An 18,940-nucleotide genomic window follows, 5' to 3' on the forward strand; every position below is an offset into this window, starting at 1 on the left:
GCACTTTACTATGAGCCAGGCACTGTTCTAAGCGCGGGGGTAGGTAGACGGTAACCAAATGGGACACAGTCCATGTCCCACAGGGGGCTCTCAGTCTTAATCCCCATTTTATGAGGTAACTGAGGCCTAGAGAAGTTAAGAGAGGGGCGTCTCGCTATCACGCCCCATGAAAGGGCTAAAGGAAGAACAAAGGTGCAGGCTGGGAAAATCTTGCAAGCACGGGGCCAGGGATGACCCTGGGGGGCGGTTCCTGAAGGCAGGGGTCCTTGCTTCTGAAGGAGGACGGGACCCTCACACCTCTTTCCTGCCTCCTGGCATTTTTTCGCGGGCAAAATCATGATCCGCGTGAGGGTGTGGGCAGCCTGGCCGCTTCTGATGGACGAGGGATATGTCGGTCTCCGCCCGTCCACCCGGGAGGGCTGGCCTCGGTTTGCCTAGGCAACCAGCGGCGGCCGGGCTGGGGCCCCGGGCAGACATCCCGTCACTCACGTGGCACAGACGGAACAGTGGTGGCAGCGGTCCGGCTTGATGAGCTGACACCGGTCGCAGAATCTCACGGCTGAAAGAAACGGGATGGGATTAGTATCTTGTCAGGGACCGGCCCGGGGTTCACGCACCTTGCCGCTTGGGCCGCGAGTCTATTGGGTGGCAACTTTCCTCTGCACGCTGGGTCAGGAGAGGGAAACTCTGGTCTCACCGCCGACCTCTCACCCACATCCGGCTTCTGGCCTGGAACGCCCTCAATCTTCATATCTGACAATTACTCTCCCCCCACCTTCAAAGCCTTATTTAAGTCCCATCTATCTCCTCCCAAAGGCCTTCCCTGACTAAGCCCTCCTTTCCTCTCCCTTTGGCGTCATCCTGATTTGCTCCCTTTACTCATCCGCCATCCCGGCTTATGTACATAACTGTCCTTTTACTTATTTATATTAGCGTCTGTCTCCCCTTCCAGATTGTCAGCTCACTGTGGGCAGGGAATGTGTTTGTTACATTGTACTCTCTCAAGTTCTTAGTACAGTGCTCGGCACACAGTAAATGTTCAATAAGTACAACTGACTGACTTTTTTCCAAGGTATAGGAAAAAAGGCAGCTCACACAGGTATAAAGTGATTGTGGTGGGGTGATTGGGAATTGTAGGTGGGGTGGGGTGCAGTGTCTTTCTGCTGTTGGAAGAGGCTTTAAAATGCTCCCGGCCAAAACTGTCCTTTGGGTGCCTGCACATGAGATAAAGAAGCAAAACTTCTCGATTTCTAACCCGACTGGGCTCTGCCTCCCGATACGCTCAGTAAATCTCTTACCCATTTCTAGCTCAGCCTCTCCATCTAGAAAATGTCATCCAAATAAGCTATTACCCAGACCACCCCCAGAGTCTAGATTAGGCTTGGGTGATTAAAACCCATAAAACTCCTATAGCTAAAAGGGGCAGTAGCTAAGCAGTATTCCTGGACTTGCACATTATTGCTATTAACACAATAATGATAATCCCATGGCGGCTAATCAATCAATCAATCGTATTTATTGAGCGCTTACTGTGTGCAGAGCACTGTCCTAAGCACTTGGGAAGTACAGGTTTGCAACATATAGAGACAGCTAATGACTCTGGAGTTTACTGCATCCACTAACCCGATATTAAAACTATGAAGCCAAGAAGGGGTGGGCAGACAGCCCTTTAAATGGTGCTGGGATGAATGAATGAATGAATGAACAAGACCTGGATGACCATGGAGTCTGCTACTTGATCAAATAAAAAGCAAGAGAGAAAAGTAACCTACTTAATACTGCCGTTCTAAACTAAAATATTCCAAAAAGAATAAGAGAAGGCTTTTTTTTTTTAAAAAAAAGAATGTGGTTGGGCTAGTCAGAGCAGCTGAAACCAATCTGGAGATTGAGGAACAGCAAAGAGAAACCAGTCATCACCGCTTCAAATCCCACAGTGGTTCAACTCCTCTTAAGGAATCAGAGTATTTGTTGAGCACTTACTGTGCACAGAGCAGTGTACTAAGCGCTCGGGAGAGTACAATGTAACAATATTAGAGACACAATCCCTGCCCACAATGAACTTACAGTCTAGAGGAGACAGACATTAATGTAAATTAATGACAGATATGGATAAAAGTGCGGTGGGGCTGGGAGAGGGGGTGAATAAAGGGAGCAAATCAGGGTGATGCAGAAGGGAGCATAGAAGAAGAGAGGAGAGCTTAGTCAAGAAAGTCAGAAGAAGATAATAATAATAATGATGGCATTTGTTAAGCGCTTACTATGTGCAAAGCACTGTTCTAAGCGCTGTTCCATCAGTCAGGCTTTTGAATATGGGGAGCTGGGCATTTGCTAGGGACTGGCCCCACTTCCACAAGAGCTACTACTGATTACTTGTGACATTACTAGTTTAAAAAATAAGTCAATCCCAATTATAACCAGATCCTTAGCTAGAGCCTGCACTCCCGTAATTTGGAAAGAACAATTTGATATGAGAAATACAATGGAGAAGAAACAAAAACAGTAGCAGCAAGCCCAATTTCCCCACCTGAAACTGCATTTCAGTCCCACGGCACTTAGGTACCTACCTGTAATTTATTTTTATCGTCTGTCTCCCCCTCTAAACGGTAAACTCATTGTGGGCAGGGAATGTGTTTACCTACTGCTATATTGTACTCTCCCACATGCTTAGTACAGTGCTCTGCACATAGTAAGCGCTCAATAAATACAACTGATTAACATGAATCACTCTGATACACCAATCATTCTAGTCCCAGCCCTTGGGGGTACAGCCAATTTCCCCACTTGAGTCTCTGCCTTCCTCCTCTCCTAGGCAGTAGGGAACAAATCCCTCAATTATTCCAGGACCACACAAAGACTGGTGCCCTTCATTTTCCCCTAAACCTGAACTGAAAACGAGCAGAAAACTGCCTGAAAAAGAGCTGGCTAGTCACCTCCGGGTGACTGCATGACACAAGTGTAAACTGCGATGAGTCAGTCTAATTCTAGCCAACTTTACCAAAAACACGCCTTGGGAATTTCACCAAGCAAGGCAGGACGGGTCTTAAAACAGGCTACGGTTAAACACTCTTACTTGGCTGCGTTGGGATTAGAGGACTTGTTCACTGCGTCGGCAGTTATCCCAGAACACGGTCTTGCATTAAGGAGAAGCTGCACTGGGGTAATTTACTGTCCCTTAAAGGTCTCTTCCATATGCATATGTGCTTCTTTCTTCCAACGGACAGGCGTGTGCTGACCAGAGGATGTCTCTAATGCCCTAAGGATATTCCTAGTGGAAATGGCTACTGAAAATGAGCATTAGGGTGGAACTGACTGTATCTCGGGGTGTCTTTGGAGCTCCTACTGCAAGCACGTGAAGTTCTGCAGTAAGAAATCACTGCTGTTCCTGATTAGTCTAAGTGGGAGGGGCTGGATTGCCAGCAGGTGTCTTTAATTCCAACACAAACCCTGCCTGCCTCTCTCCTATTCCTCCCGCCCTTCCCTCTCCCTCTGAACTCTCGTCTTGGGATGAACCAACCTCCACTCCCGGTTCTCGTATATACCGGTAGCTTCTTGGCCATCTCGGTGAGAATCTGCCTCTGGGCTTCGGGTCTCTCTTCATTCTCATAGCGCTCCTTGTCCGCGTACGTCATGTGGAACTAAAAGCAGAAGCGACGGCGGGCAGGTCAGGCATTATTCTCCGGCGGATACTTGCAGCTTTTTAAAAACACATGTTTTTACACGTACAAATGCCAATTACCTAGGCCAGGTGCAAAGTACACGTAGAAGAGTTTTCGCCTAGGAGGCAAACAGCCAGGAGATGGGTTCGGGAGAGCCAGAGGTGGGGAAAAATCACCCGACTACTTAATACAGTTGTGTAGACAGGAGGAATACGTTGGTTTGGCCATTGTGATCTGCCAGTCACTCCTCCTGTTGCCTAAATTGTCCAACCAGAGGTGAGGGAGAAGGATGGAAGTGTGCAGAATGTAGCAGGTAGGCAGGCATATCATTCACAGGCCTGGTCATGTGTTCTAATCCTGCCGCCACCACTTGTCTGATGTGTGACCCTGGACGAGTCACTTCACTTCTCTGTGCTTCAGTGACCTCATCTGTCAAATGGGGATTAAGACTATGAGCCCCATCTGGGACTGGGTCCAACCCAAATTGCTTGGATCGATCCCGACGCTTAGTACGGTGCCTGGCACAGAGTAAGCTCTTAACAAATGCCACCATTATTATTATTATTCATGAAGAACCCAGGGGATCTAGAGTCAAGGCTCTCTTCACTGCCGTTTCAGGGATTTTCCGAATAAAACTGTTTGGCCAGTGAACAGTCCTGCCGGACAGAATTTTAACAGAGTTCCAGTCTGCAACCAAAGGATGCGCAGTGTCAGGATTGTGAAATGCCAAGCGGCGTGGCCTAGGAGCACCAGCCTGGGTGCCTGACCGTTCTAATCCTGGCTCCGCCACTTGTCTGCTGTGTGACCTTGGTCTAGTCACTTCACTTCTCTGGGCCTCAGTTACCCCGTCTGTAGAACGGGGGTTAAGCCGGTGAGTCCCCCGTGAGACACGGACTGCGTCGAGAAGCAGCATGGTTCAGTGGAAAGAGCCCGGGCTTTGGAGTCAGAGGTCATGGGTTCGAACCCCGGCTCCGCCACATGTCTGCTGTGTGACCTTGGGCAGGTCACTTAACTTCTCTGAGCCTCAGTTTCCCGCATCTGTAAAACGGGGATTACGACTGTGAGCCCCACGTGGGACAACCTGATCACCTTGTATCCCCCCCAGCGCTTAGAACAGTGCTTTGCACATAGTAAGCGCTTAACAAATGCCATCATTATTATTAGCTTGTTCCTACCCCAGCTCTTAGAACACTGCCTGACACATAGTGAGCACTTAACAAATACCACTATTATTATTATTAGCATTATCATCCTTCGGGCAAACTCCCCCAAGAGTCACCTCCTCTGGGAGACGGCCCCTCACTGATCCATCCACCTTCCTGGATCCAGCACCCTGCTATCCCATCAGGAGGCCGATCACTCAAATGTCGACAATTTTCCCTCATTAATTTTGTTCTTTATTCGTAGGTGACTTTTTTTAATGGCATTTATTAAGCGCGTACCCTGTGAAAAGCACTGTTCTAAGCGCTGGTGAGGTTACAAGGTGATCAGGTTGTCCCACAGTGGGGGGGGGGCTCACAGTCTTAAACCCCATTTTACAGATGAGGGAGCTGAGGCCCAGAGAAGTGAAGTGACTTGCCCAAAGTCACACAGCTGACAATTGGCGGAGCCGGGATTTGAACCCCTGACCTCTGACTCCAAAGCCCGGGCTCTTGCCACTGAGCCACGCTGAGACTGTTGCTTTCTCACCATTAATCATGGCATCCGTTTATGTCTACCATGAGCCCACTGTTGGGTAGGGACTGTATATGTTGCCAACTTGTACTTCCCAAGCGCTTAGTACGGTGCTCTGCACACAGTAAGCGCTCAATAAATATGATTGATTGATTAGGGACCGTCTCTATATGTTGCCAACTCGTACTTCCCAAGCGCTTTAGTACAGTACTCTGCACACAGTAAGCGCTCAATAAATACGATTGATTGCTTGATTAGGGACCGTCTCTATATGTTGCCAACTTGTACTTCCCAAGTGCTTAGTACAGTGCTCTGCACACAGTAAGCGCTCAATAAATACTGACTGACTGATCAGACTGTAAGCCCATAAAGGGCAAAGATCAAATCCTATACCTCTTTGGCATGCTTCCCATAGTTCAGTGCCCTGCAACCCCAAGCCGCCCATCTCGTTACCATACCCCCGCTCCTTGCTATTTAAGTGATGGCTCTTGGCTCTCTTTACCTTCCCGGTGCCTCAGTTTACCAGCCGCTTTTTCCGACTGTCTCTTTAGATCGGAGCGGAGAGAGTGCTTTCTATCTCCCCCCTGCAGCTGGACCTTGTGGTTTTTGTTAGCCGCAATGAAGAGCGAAAGCTTCTTTTTTGAGTTGTAACATCTGCTTTCCCTTAAAGGCAAAAACAGACTCCGGACCAACCAAAACCATCATCTTGAGGAGTAGGAGGGCTGAGGAAAGGGGAGACAGACTGACGGACTCAAGGGATGGAGAGCAGAACACTCACAAGACTCGGAAAACCTCGTACTCCCAAGGGACCAACGGAGCTGCTTTTTGTTTTCTTTAAAGCTATTTGTGAAGTGCTTACTATGTGCTGGACGCTGTTCTACAAGCAAATCGGGTTGGACGCTGTCCCTGTCCCACCTGGGGCTCACAGTCTTGATCCCCATTTTACAGATGGAGGTAACTCGGGCACGCGGAAGTGAACTGCCCGAGGTCACACGGCAGATACGTGGCGGAGAGGGCATTAGAACCGGGTCCTTATAATAATGATGGTATTTGTTAAGCACTTACTATGTGCCCGGCACTGTTCTAAGCGCTGGCCCGTGCTCTACCCAACTAGGCCGTGCTGCTTCTCAGCGTGGAGCTGGCACCAAGTCGACTGCGTCCGGGCTTGGTCATGGCTGAACAGGCCGGAAATCATCATCATCATCAATCGTATTTATTGAGCGCTTACTGTGTGCAGAGCACTGTACTAAGCGCCTGGGAAGTACAAGTTGGCAACATCTAGAGACAGTCCCTACCCAACAGTGGGCTCACAGTCTAAAAGGGGGAGACACTTCCACTAATCCACTTCCTCGGGTGCCAAGGTACGTAACGCTCGTCTTGCTGGCCGCTGAATTTCCGGGGCCGCGAGCGAATTTGCAGTATGGAAAGAAAAGCAGTAAACCTCCATGAGAAACAGCATGGCATAGGCCTGTGCTCTGGGAGCACGAGGTCATGGGTTCTAATTCGGGCTTCGCCACTTGTCTGCTGTGTGACCCCGAGCAAGTCACTTCACTTCTCTGGGAAACCACCTCTCAAAGGTCCCAAATGATCACCTTCTTGCCAAATCCAACAGTGTCTAATCCATCCTAATCCTCTTTGACTGCTCCATCCCCCCGTTTTACCTCCTTCCCTTCCCCCACAGCACCTGTATATATGTATATATGTTTGTACATATTTATTACTGTATTTATTTATTTTACTTGTACATATCTATTCTATTTATTTTATTTTGTTAATATGTTTGGTTTTGTTCTCTGTCTCCCCCTTCTAGACTGTGAGCCCACTGTTGGGTAGGGACCGTCTCTATATGTTGCCAACTTGTACTTCCCAAGCGCTTAGTACAGTGCTCTGCACACAGTAAGCGCTCAATAAATACGATTGATTGATTGATTCTCTGGGCCCCAGTTCCCTCAGCTGTAAAAGGGGTATTAAGACTGAGCCCCCACCATGGGACAACCGAATCACCTTGTAACTAACCCAGCGCTTAGAATGGTGCCTGGCACATAGTAAGCACTTAACAAATACCATTATTATACTTATTATGCCTGGCACATAGTAAGCGCTTAAAAAATACCATTATTATCATTAACAGCTAGCTCGCTGGATGGAAGCCCCTGGCAGGGCTTTATCATTTTTGATTCTTAAATGGAATTGTATCAAGAGTTTTCTTTTTTGGAATCCAATCGTGCTTTTTTCCATAAGCCTTTTTTCTTCAGAATCCCCCCCACCACCGCCCATTTCCCAAAAGCACACACAAAAGCAGGGTGTTTAAAGAACACGCCTCCCCCAACTCCCTAGCTGTTGATTACAGCCCAGGACGCTGAGACGACAAAGAAATCAGTAGTAGAAAGAGCTGTGAAGCTGGCTGAAAAAGTCATTTCACCAGCAGTGGGGAATGGAGTGTTTACCGATAAACAGCACAAAGGTCGGGCAGGTTTTTCAAAATTCCCTTCACTTTCAATCCCAAAACGTTGTAGTTCCTGGCAGGGTATCACAAAGTGGTTTTTAATCTTCGTTTGTGCTGGCGGAGGGAAAGAATCATTTACTTTCTAATGGGCCCTTTTGTCGGGTATCCTCGAACTCAGGTTTTGGAGTCTGCTGACATTCGGTGGTGGGTTCTAATCCCGGCTCCCCCACTTGTCTGCTGTGTGACCTTGGGCATGCCACTTCGCTTCTCTGGTCCTCAGTTACCTCATTTGCAAAATGGGGATTAAGACTCTGAGTCGCAGGCGGGCCAGGGACTGTGTCCAACTCAGCCCCCTCCTTCCTCTCCACCGCACCTGTATATATGTATATATGTTTGTATATATTTATTACTCTATTTATTTTACTTGTACATATTTATTCTATTTATTTTATTTTGTTAATATGTTTTGTTTTGTTGTCTGTCTCCCCCTTCTAGACTGCGAGCCTGCTGTTGGGTAGGGACCGTCTCTATATGTTGCCAACTTGTCCTTCCCAAGCGCTTAGTACGGTGCTCTGCACACAGTAAACGCTCAATAAATACGATTGGCTGAGTGAATTTGCTTGTATCCACCCCAGCGCTTAGTACAGTGCCCGGCATACTAGCAAGCGCTTAACACATATCATTATCATCAGTATTATTATTATTCGGGTTTGGCTTACAATGCCCTGGAGGGAAAGAATGGAATAGTAGTGGACACCTAGAAGCGGGAATAAAATCAGAACACGGGAGCTGGTCTTGACCCACCCTCTCGCCACCTGGCCCAAGAGCCCGGGTCTGGGAATCAGAAGGTTAGGGGTTCTAATCCTGACTTTGCCATTTTTCTGCTGTGTGACCTCGGGCAAGCCACTTCACTTCTCTGGGCCCCAGTTCCCTCATCTGTAAGATGCGGATTGAGACTGTGAGCCCCTCATGGGGCAGGGACTGTGTCCAACTCCATTGCGTGTATCCCCTCTGGAGCTTAGTACAGTGCCTGGCACATAGTAAGCCCTTAACAAATATCATTATTATTATTATGCTTCTGCTGCTGTGAAACACACACTGGAGATTTCCTCCTCCTCTCTGCAAATCAGAAGTTATGGTGATAACAGGACTTAGAATGTCTGGAATTTTCTCCGCTTGTCTAAATCCAGCTTCAATCCCCACCCGGCCTAAATCCTGTTATCTGCCCAACTGCTCATAATTGCTGCTGGGCCATCACTTCCTACATGGAATGGTGAGAGGCTAATCTGAGCTATATAATAATAATAATAACAATAATAATGGCATTTATTAAGCGCTTACTATGTGCAAAGCACTGTTCTAAGCACTGGGGAGGTTACAAGGTGATCAGGTTGTCCCACGGGGGGCTCACAGTCTTAATCCCCATTTTACAGATGAGGTAACTGGAGCTCAGAGAAGTTAAGTATCTCATAGTATATGAGATGCAGCCTGGCGTAGTAGATAGACCATGGGCCTGGGAATCAGAAGGCCATGGGTTCTAATCCTGACTCTGTCACTTGTCTGCTGTGTGAACTCGGGCAAGTCACTTCACTTCTCTGTGCCTCAGTTACCTCATCTGGAAAATGGGGATTGAGACTGTGAGCCCTATGTGGGACAGTTTATGGTGTCCAACCTGATTTGCTTGTATCCACCCCAGAGCTTAGTAATAATAATAATAATAATGGCATTTATTAAGCGCTTACTATGTGCAAAGCACTGTTCTAAGCGCTGGGGAGGTTACAAGGTGATCAGGTTGTCCCACGGGGGGCTCACAGTCTTCATCCCCATTTTACAGGCGAGGTAACTGAGGCCCAGAGAAGTGAAGTGACTTGCCCAAAGTCACACAGCTGATAACTGGCAGAGCTGGGATTTGAACCCATGACCTCTGACTCCAAAGCCTGGGCTCTTTCCACTGAGCCACACTGCTTCACAGTGCTTAGTACAGTGCCTGGCACATAGTAAGCACTTAACAAATATCATTATTATTATTATTACTATTCTCCCTGGCACATAGTAAACACTTAACAAATATCATTATTATTATTCTCTGTGCCTCAGTTACCTCACCTGTAAACTGGGGACTGGTACTGTGAGCCTATGTGGGGCAGTTATGGTGTCCAACCCAATTTGCTTGTATCCACCCCAGTGCTTAGTACAGTGCCTGGAACATAGTACGCACTTACCAAATACTACTATTATTACTAGTCTCCGTACCTCAGTTACCTCATCAGCAAAATGAGGATTGAGACTGTGAGCCCCACATGGGACAGAGCCTGTGTCCAACTCGATTTGCTTGTATCCACCCCAGTGCCTGGCACATAGTAAGCGCTTTACATATACTATTATTATTATTACTACTACTATTATTATATTCTAGCTTGTCCTGTGGCCCCGGGGGAGGGTTCTTGGCCCTCCTAAGGTGGGTCTGCTTTTCTAGGTCCCAAAGAGGACTTTGCGATTGTGTCTGATAAGGGGCCCAGGCCGATGACAGATCCTGGGTTCTGGCTGGGGGCCCACTCATGCCCAAGATATCCGGGGCATGGGGACTGGCGACTTCTTTTCATCCCAAGCAGGCAGTAAAAGGTGAAAAGGCAATGGACACGGGGCAGTTTGGCTGTGAGACTCAGATCTTTTGGTGTCCTTAATGGTTGCCCTGTGCAAATTCAGGTGCAGGAGGATTTTCCAAATGAAAAAACGATTTCCAGCGAATGGGATTTCCTTGCTGAAACAGGCCTTTGGTTGGATGTGTGAAACTTCATCTTCTCAGAGACTTCAAGAGGTCACCTCACCCAGGCCAAATCAATCAATCAACCGTATTTATTCGGCGCTTACTGTGTGCCGGGCACTGTACTGAGCGGATGGGAGAGCTTAGTGCTCAATAAATACAATTGAATGATTGAATGAGAGGACAAGAAACAATATAACAAATACACCTAGAGAATCCAAGGCAGGCGGCTGCTTAGTTCCCTTCCCTCCACCTGGTGTGCCCACTTTGGTGGCCGTTGGGATGGTTCTTACCATCCACGCCCAGGATACACATCTAGCTAGGATTCAGTGCATGTCCAGTGGTTTCCCGAATGGAACTTCCTCCTTACTGCCATACCCAGGGATTCTCTGTGCGCTCTCTGCTCACCAGGGCCTGCCGATAGTAACCGTAAGCCCTTACCGTACCAAGTGCTGGGGGTATATATAAGATCGTCAGGCCACTCACGGGGCTCTCAGTCTAAGTAGGAGGGAGAGTGGGGAGTGAATTTCTGTTCTGCAGGTGAGGGAACTGAGGTACACAGAAGTTAAGTGATTTGCCTCTAGTCAAACATTAAGTCCCAGGCTAAGCTCCACTTTTCCTCATCTCCCACTCCCTTCTATATTCCCCTGACTTGGTCCTTTTGCTGTTCCCCCTTCCCAGCCCCAAAGCACTTATGTCCAGATCTCTCATTTTATTTATTTGTATTAACGTCTGCCTCCCCCACTCTAGACTGTGAGCTCACTGTGGGCAGGGAATGTCACTGGTTATTGTTGTATTGTTCTTTCCCAAGCACTAAGTACAGTACTCTGCAGACAGTAAGCACTCAATAAATATGACTGAATGAATGAAAGGTAAAACATAGAGACAGGATTAGAACCCAGGTCTTCTGACCCCCAAGGCTGGGCTCTTTCCGCTAAGCCACGCTGTTTCTCTAGCATGCTGACGGGCAAGGTCTCTCTGTTCCCCCTCTTCTCTAGAATATGAGTCCCACAAGGGACTGCATCTGTTCTGATTAACCTACATCTACCCCAGTGCTTAGTAAAGTGCCTGGAACAAATGTGCTTAAGAAATATCACAATAACAATAATAATTACCACTATGATCTCCTGCAGAAAGGAAAAGGTCAGGAAGCATCATTTCATCTTATTCTTTGAGACTTGCGGAGACCAAGATTCCACATTCTCCCTAGCGTTTCAGAATTTAATGACCACTCCCGTCTAGAAGTCTAAATCCCCCATGCACCAGGTCTGTTGCCTTGGCTTAGGGGGGAACCTCCATTTCTCTCATCTCTTGGTCTATCGGCACCGAGGAGCTCACGAGGTAGTTGGAAGTCTTACCTTTTTGTTTGGCTGGCAAGGCAGGGTAAAAATAGACTTCCAGTAGGTCCAGGCAAAAAGCACAAAGATGGCGTGGAAAGCGGTGAGGTAGACGGCTGAAAGAAAAATTGTCACGGTTATGCTTGGCTAACTGCAAACGGAGCGCAGAAAGTTCTGATGAGGAAACACAAATCGTTCTAATAATAATAATAATAACAACAGCAGTGGTATTTGTTAAGCACTTACCAAGTGCCAGGCACTGTACAGAGCAATAAGGTAGATACAAGGCAATTGTGTTGGACTCAGTCCCCGTCCCACACAGGCCTCAAAGTCTTAGTCCCCATTTTATAACTAATAGGCAAGAGAAGTTAAATGACTTGCCCAAGGCGACACAGTAGACAGGTGGAGAGTCTCTAGACTGTAGGCTTGTGTGGGCAGGGATATACTGTACTCTCCCAAGCACTGAACACAGTGCTCTGTACAAGGTAAGTGCCCGATAAATACGACTGAATGAATGAGAGTGGCAGTGTGTGGGATTAGAATTTAGGTCCTAATGACTCTTGGGCCCGTGCTCTTTCCGCTAGGCCACGCTGCTTCTCCATGAGCTTTCCTGTTCCTAACAGAGAGCCCGGAATCATTAGGAATGTGCTCATTCTGGGATGGGAAGGCAGTGCAAGAACTGAGGACAAACTGTGAGTCCCAAGTGAGCCTCGGAGGAAAACACCCCTCCTTCCTGAGGCCGCTGTGGGGAAAAGCGATTCATTCGATCGTATTTATTGGGCGCTTAATGTGTACAAAGCACTGTGCTAAGTGCTTAGGAAAGTGCAATAGAACAATAAACAGACCCAACCCCTGCCCACGACGAGCTTATAGTCTAAAGAGATGGAATGGGGGGCTGGGGGACAACTGAACTCACGCTCCAGACACCCCCAAAGTCCCCTTCCTTCCTCTCCCCCTCGTCCCCCTCTCCATCCCCCCATCTTACCTCCTTCCCTTCCCCACAGCACCTGTATATATGTATATATGGTTGTACATATTTATTACTCTATTTATTTATTTATTTTACTTGTACATTTCTATCCTATTTATTTTATTTTGTTGGTATGTTTGGTTCTGTTCTCTGTCTCCCCCTTTTAGACTGTGAGCCCACTGTTGGGTAGGGACTGTCTCTATGTGTTGCCAATTTGTACTTCCCAAGCGCTTAGTACAGTGCTCTGCACATAGTAAGCGCTCAATAAATACGATTGATTGATTGATTGATTGATTGATTGAAAGCAGGAGTTGGAAACACAACATAGGTTTCCCATCTTGGACAGAGCTGCCTTGTCGTGACTGTGTTGTGCTTCTCAGCATTATTCATTCATTTGTATTTATTAAGCGCTTACTGTGCGCAGAGCACTGTACTAGGCGCTTGGGAAAGTACAATACAACAATAAACAGAGACAATCCCTGCCCACAACGAGCTCACAATCGCATCATGGCCCCGTGGATAGAGCTCCGGCCTGGGAGTCAAATGACCTGGGTGCTAATCCAGGCTCTGCCTTTTGTCTGCTGTATGACCCTGGGTGAGTCACTTCACTTCTCGGTGCTTCAATTCCCTCATCTGTAAATGGGGATAAAGACTGGGAGCCCCACGTGGGACAGGGACTGCTGTGTCCAACCCCATTTCCTTGTATCCACCCCATCCCTTAGTAGAGCGCTCGGGACATAGTAAGCTCTTAACAAATGCCATTATTATTATGACGCTTTTCAGCTGCGACTCCCAACGGTGCCAAAGTTCTCCCGTATTTTCTCTCTCTCTTTCCAACGCACACCTCTTTCTAATTAATCCCCTGGCCCCTGGAATGGCCATCTTGTACCCAGCGGAGCCATGGGTACGTGTGATGTTCCAGGGAGATTTTTCTACCACTGGGGATATCAAACGGCTGGAAAACCGCCTTCCCAAGCTGCCGCGGCTCGCAAAATGGAAAAGGGAAAACGTCTCTCTTAAGCCAACAGGTGCCAGGGATCCCTCTGTTGCTCTGGCAGTGGTCAGACCCTGGGGGTGGGCAGTGGAAAGAGCACAGGCTTTGGAGTCAGAGGTCATGGGTTCGAATCCCGGCTCCGCCACATGTCTGCTGTGTGACCTTGGGCAAGTCACTTCACTTCTCTGAGCCTCAGTTACCTCATCTGTAAAATGGGGATTAAGACTGTGAACCCCACATGGGACAACCTGATCACTTTGTATCCCCCCCAGCGCTTAGAACAGTGCTTTGCACATAGTAAGCGCTTAACAAATGCCAACATTATTATTATTATTACCATATGAAAGCCAGGACTCTGCCAGGCGTTCTCATCTGCAAAGCCAGGAGGTTTTGGGGGAAGAGTAGCAAACAACGGCAGGAAACCCAACCAATCGCCGAGCAAAAATCGAGCGGCACGGCACCCCTGAATGGAGTTCGTTCATTCATTCAATCGTAATTATTGAGCGCTTACTGTGTGCAGAGCACTGTACTATGCGCTTGGGAGGGGACAATGCAACAACAAACAGACACATTCCCTGCCCACAGCGAGCTGACAGTAGGAGGAATGTGGATGCCCTCTCTAATCTTTCCCTTCTTTGGGACTCAGTTACCTCCTCTGTATAGTGGGGATTAAAACTGTGAGCCCTTTATGGGACACAGACTGTGTCCACCTTGGTCAGCTTGTATCTACCCCAACGTTTAGTACAGTGCCTGACCCAAAGCAAGCACTTAAATACCATAAGAAGAGTTCCTTGGAGGAAAGATGCTACAGAAATAACATCATCACTTAGAGTGATCGATAATGGGATTTTAGAAGAAATCATTACCAGAAAAGAACAGAAGGCTTCTGAAGCGGTGGCTCCAAGGTCTGGGAGGAAAAGATTTTGTGTGGCCTTGGGTAAGTGACAACTTCTCTGTGCCTCAGTTCCCTCATCTGTAAAATGGGGATTAAGACTGTGAGCCCCGTGTGGGAAAAGAACTGTGTCCAACCTGACTAGCTTGTAACTACCCCAGTTCTTAGTACAGTGCCTGGCACATAGTAATCGCTTAACAAAAAAATAAATAAAGATTTGAGATTTTTGATTTTCCCATTGGGCAACTGAGAAAGGTTTCTTTTCCTAAGCAATGACACTGTTCCCTATTTGGATTCTGACCATGACTTAGCTGACATCCACATGTGGAATTTCTGTTTTTGGTGCACAAAACAGGTTGAAGCGAAACACAAAATGAGAGGATTGGGTGAGGCTTCGAGAAGTTATCTAGTGCAACTCCTGGCCCCCGGGCAAGGCTGAAACTAAACCATTCCAGTCAAGAGGACATGTCCTAAATTGTACACGGCTCCGAGGAAGGGGATCACAAATTCCCTTGGCAACGTCCCGTGAGCCCGTTCTTGGGCTCTGTTGCTGAATTGTACTTTCCAAGCGCTTAGTACAGTGCTCTGCACACAGCAAGCGCTCAATAAATACGATTGATTGATTAGTACCATGCTCTGCACACAGCAGATGCTCAATAAATACGACTGAATGAATGAATGAATGTATCTAAACACCGTTTTACGGTCAGAAAATTCCCCAGTAGCCTCTTCTAAATCGTAATTTCGAACTCGTTTCGCCTCGTGAATTTGAGTCTTGCGAGGTTCTAAAATCTGGGTTAGGAAGAGCAGTGAGTGTATCACTGCACTGGCACATACAAGTGGCAGTGTGGACCAGTGGAAAGAGCACGGGTCGGAGCAAGAGGAGGTGGGTTCTAACCCCAGGTTTGCCTCATGTCTGCTGTGTGACCATGGGCAAGTCACTTCACTTCTCTGGGCCTCAGTTACTTCATCTGTAAAATGGGGATTAAGAGCGTGAGCCCCATATGGGACAGGGACTGTGTCTAAACCGATTTGCTTGTATCTACCCCAGTGCTTAGTACGGTGCCTGGTACATAGTTAGCACTTAATAAATACCACGATTATTACTGTTGTTATTAGCGGTAATATTTATCATGTGCTTGCTCTAGAGGGCTGCACTAAGTTCCGGGAAAGAAATACAAGGATGAGGAATAGACACGATCCCAGGCTCTCTGCAAGGGACTCGCAATCTAAGGCTAAGGGGTTGGGGAGGTTGCAGTCAATCAATCAATCAATCAATCGCATTTATTGAGCGCTTACTGTGTGCAGAGCACTATACTAAGAGATTGGGAAGTACAAGTTGGCAACATAATGAGACAGCCCCTATGGAAGGAAAATCGGACCCAAAGGGGGCAAGATTTGATCATAACACGGTTTCAGTGAGCAGCCAGGGTCCGCTGGGAGAGATCTAAAGTTTCCCCTTCCAAGTGGCTGCTGGCAGCTGGAAATTTTGTCCAAGGAAATGAAGAAGCAATCCTACAGACCCTGGCCTGGTGGATTGGGCCCGGGCCTGGGATTCCGAAGGACCTGGGTTCTAATCCCAGCTCCGCCACTTGTCTGCTGTGGGACCTTGGGGAAGTTGCTTCACTTCTCTGGGCCTTAGTTCCCTCATCTGCAAAACGGGGATTAAGACTGTGAGCCCCGTGTCGGAAAGGTGCTGTGTCCAACCTGACTAGCTCGCATCTCCTCCAGGAGGCCTTCCCTAAGCCCCCGCTTTTCCTCATTTCCCACTCCCTTCTGCGTCGCCCTGACTTGCTCCCTTTATTCATCCCCCCCCAGCCCCACAGCACTTATCTACATATCTGTAATTTATTTATATTGTCTGTCTCCCCCTCTAGACCGTAAGCTCGCTGTGGGCAAGGAGTGTGTCTGTTGTGTTACTATACTGTTCTCTCCCGAGCGCTTAGTACAGTGCTCTGCACACGGTAAGCGCTCAATAAATATGGTTGAATGAATAAATGAATCTACCCCGGCTCTTAAGCACGATACGAGAAGCAGCATGGCATCAGGATAGAGTACTGGCCTGGGACTCAGAAGGTCATGGGTTCTAATCCCAGCTCTGCTACTTGTCTGCTGGGTGACCTTGGGCAAGTCACTTCCCTTCTCTGAGCCTCAGTTCCCTGGTCTATAAAATGGGGATTGAGACTGCGAGCCCCACGTGGGATCGGGACCGTGTCCAACCCGATTTGCTTGAATCCACCCCAAGCTTAACAAATGCCTAATTATTATTATTATTAAAACAGTGCCTGGCACATAGTAAGTGCTTATCGTAATAATAATAACAATAATAATAACTTGCAATGATGAGACTGTCTTCACTATGGCCTGCAAATCATGGAGACGGACAAAGGTTTGGATGCTGGCAGGGGGGTCACTGGATCCTAATGCCTGTACCCACAGGCAACAAGAGGGATCAGTTGGCAGCAAAGTTTTTTCCAGAATTTCCCCTCCTGGTCTAGTGAGGCTCTCCCAAAGGGCCAAGGAATTCTGAGCTTCAATCCTGGAGGTGATGGGCTGTGAGATCTCAGGTCAAGATACTTTGTGTCACTTGCAAAATGAGGCTAACGGTAGTCGGGGCTTTTATCACCCTAAGAAGAAGAATAATTATAATAAACACAGAAACGACAACAGCAATAAGAATTGTGGCATTTGTTAAGCACTTACTATGTGTCTGGCACGGTACTACGGCCTGGGGTGGATACCAGCAAATCGGGTTGGACACGGTCCCTGTCCCACGCGGGGCTCACAGTGCCAACCCCCATTTTACAGATGAGGGAACTGAGGCAGGCCCAGAGAAGCAAAGTGACAAGCCCAAAGTCACACGGCAGACAAGTGGCCGAGCCGGGACTAGAACCCAGGACCTTCTGACTCCACTAGGCCATGCTGTTTCTGAAGAGTGATTCAAAACAAGGACGAAAACTGTAAAAGGCTCAATAAGTACGAAGAGAAGCAGTGCGGCTCAGTGGAAAGAGCCCGGGCTTGGGAGTCAGAGGTCGCGGGTTCTAATCCCGGCTCTGCCACTTATCAGCTGTGTGACTTTGGGAAAGTCACCTCCCTTTTCTGTGCCTCAGTTACCTTGTCTGTAAAATGGGGATTAAGAATGTGAACCCCACGTGGGACAACCTGATTACCTTGTATCTATCGCAGTGCTTGGCACACAGTAAGCACTTAATAAATACCATCATTATTATTATTAAAATAGTATGGCTTTTAAAGTTTCCGGAGACCCCAGCATCTTTGATTTCTGTCTTTTGACCCTAGAAGAGCATACCTTCTATTATTATTTCTCTAAAGGCGGTAGGCTCTCAGTGAGTGCTACTGAATGAATTCATTCATTCGATCGTATTTCTTAAGCGCTTACTGTGTGCACAGCATGGTACTAAGGGCTTGGAAGGGTACAGTACAGCGATATACGGTGACAGTCCCTGCCCACGACGAGCTCGCAGTCTAGAGAAGCAGCGTGGCTCAGTGCAAAAGAGCCCGGGCTTTGGAGTCAGAGGTCATGGGTTCAAATCCCGGCTCTGCCAATTGTCAGCTGTGTGACTTTGGGCAAGTCACTTCACTTCTCTGGGCCTCAGTTCCCTCATCTGTAAAATGGGGATGAAGACTGTGAGCCCCCCGTGGGACAACCTGATCACCTTGTAACCTCCCCAGCGCTTAGAACAGTACTTTGCACATAGTAAGCGCTTAATAAATGCCATTATTATCATTATTAGAGGGGGGAACGAGTGAACGGATGACAGAAAATGGCGCTTGGCCTGGTCAGAGCAGTGTATGAACTTATCTTACCTTTTTCAATTGGGTTGGTCACAGTCACTGTTGGGTAAAAAAAAAAAAAGAGGGGCGGGGGGAGGAAAATAATTAGTAGTGTTGAGGCATCTGACTCTGATCCAAATTCCCAAGTGGGCATTTCTAATTTCCGTGCTAAGTGGGGCACTGGGAACGAGCCTCCAGGGTAATGGTGCTCATCCTTTGTTCTGGGAACAGAGGTACTGCATGCTCAGACTCGTGTGTGACACCCTTTTCTCTCTCTCCTCGCGGGTGGGAAGCTTTCTTTTTCTTAGATCCACTCCATGGGGCCTTGTTCCTATGCTTCCACAAACCTCACCGACCGATACTGAGGATCGACAGGAGCTAACGAGGGGCTTCTCTGACATCTTTCCTCTTC

The 18,940-nt window shown here is 47.8% G+C and overlaps 1 protein-coding gene across 1 annotated transcript in view; it reads right to left on the minus strand.

Moving 5' to 3' along the window:
• Positions 1–18,940, minus strand: part of ZDHHC15 (zinc finger DHHC-type palmitoyltransferase 15) — a 56,336-nt gene that overhangs the window by 27,122 nt on the left and 10,274 nt on the right. Inside the window, exons 2-5 of the mRNA XM_038748137.1 lie at positions 18,562–18,588; positions 11,899–11,993; positions 3,515–3,635; positions 490–559 (exon numbers count right to left, since the gene is read on the minus strand). Coding sequence (XP_038604065.1) covers positions 490–559; positions 3,515–3,635; positions 11,899–11,993; positions 18,562–18,588 — 313 coding nt within the window. The remainder of the gene's footprint in view (positions 1–489; positions 560–3,514; positions 3,636–11,898; positions 11,994–18,561; positions 18,589–18,940) is intronic.

This window comes from Tachyglossus aculeatus, chromosome 6 (genome assembly GCF_015852505.1).
Source record: "Tachyglossus aculeatus isolate mTacAcu1 chromosome 6, mTacAcu1.pri, whole genome shotgun sequence".
Taxonomy (NCBI): domain Eukaryota; kingdom Metazoa; phylum Chordata; class Mammalia; order Monotremata; family Tachyglossidae; genus Tachyglossus; species Tachyglossus aculeatus.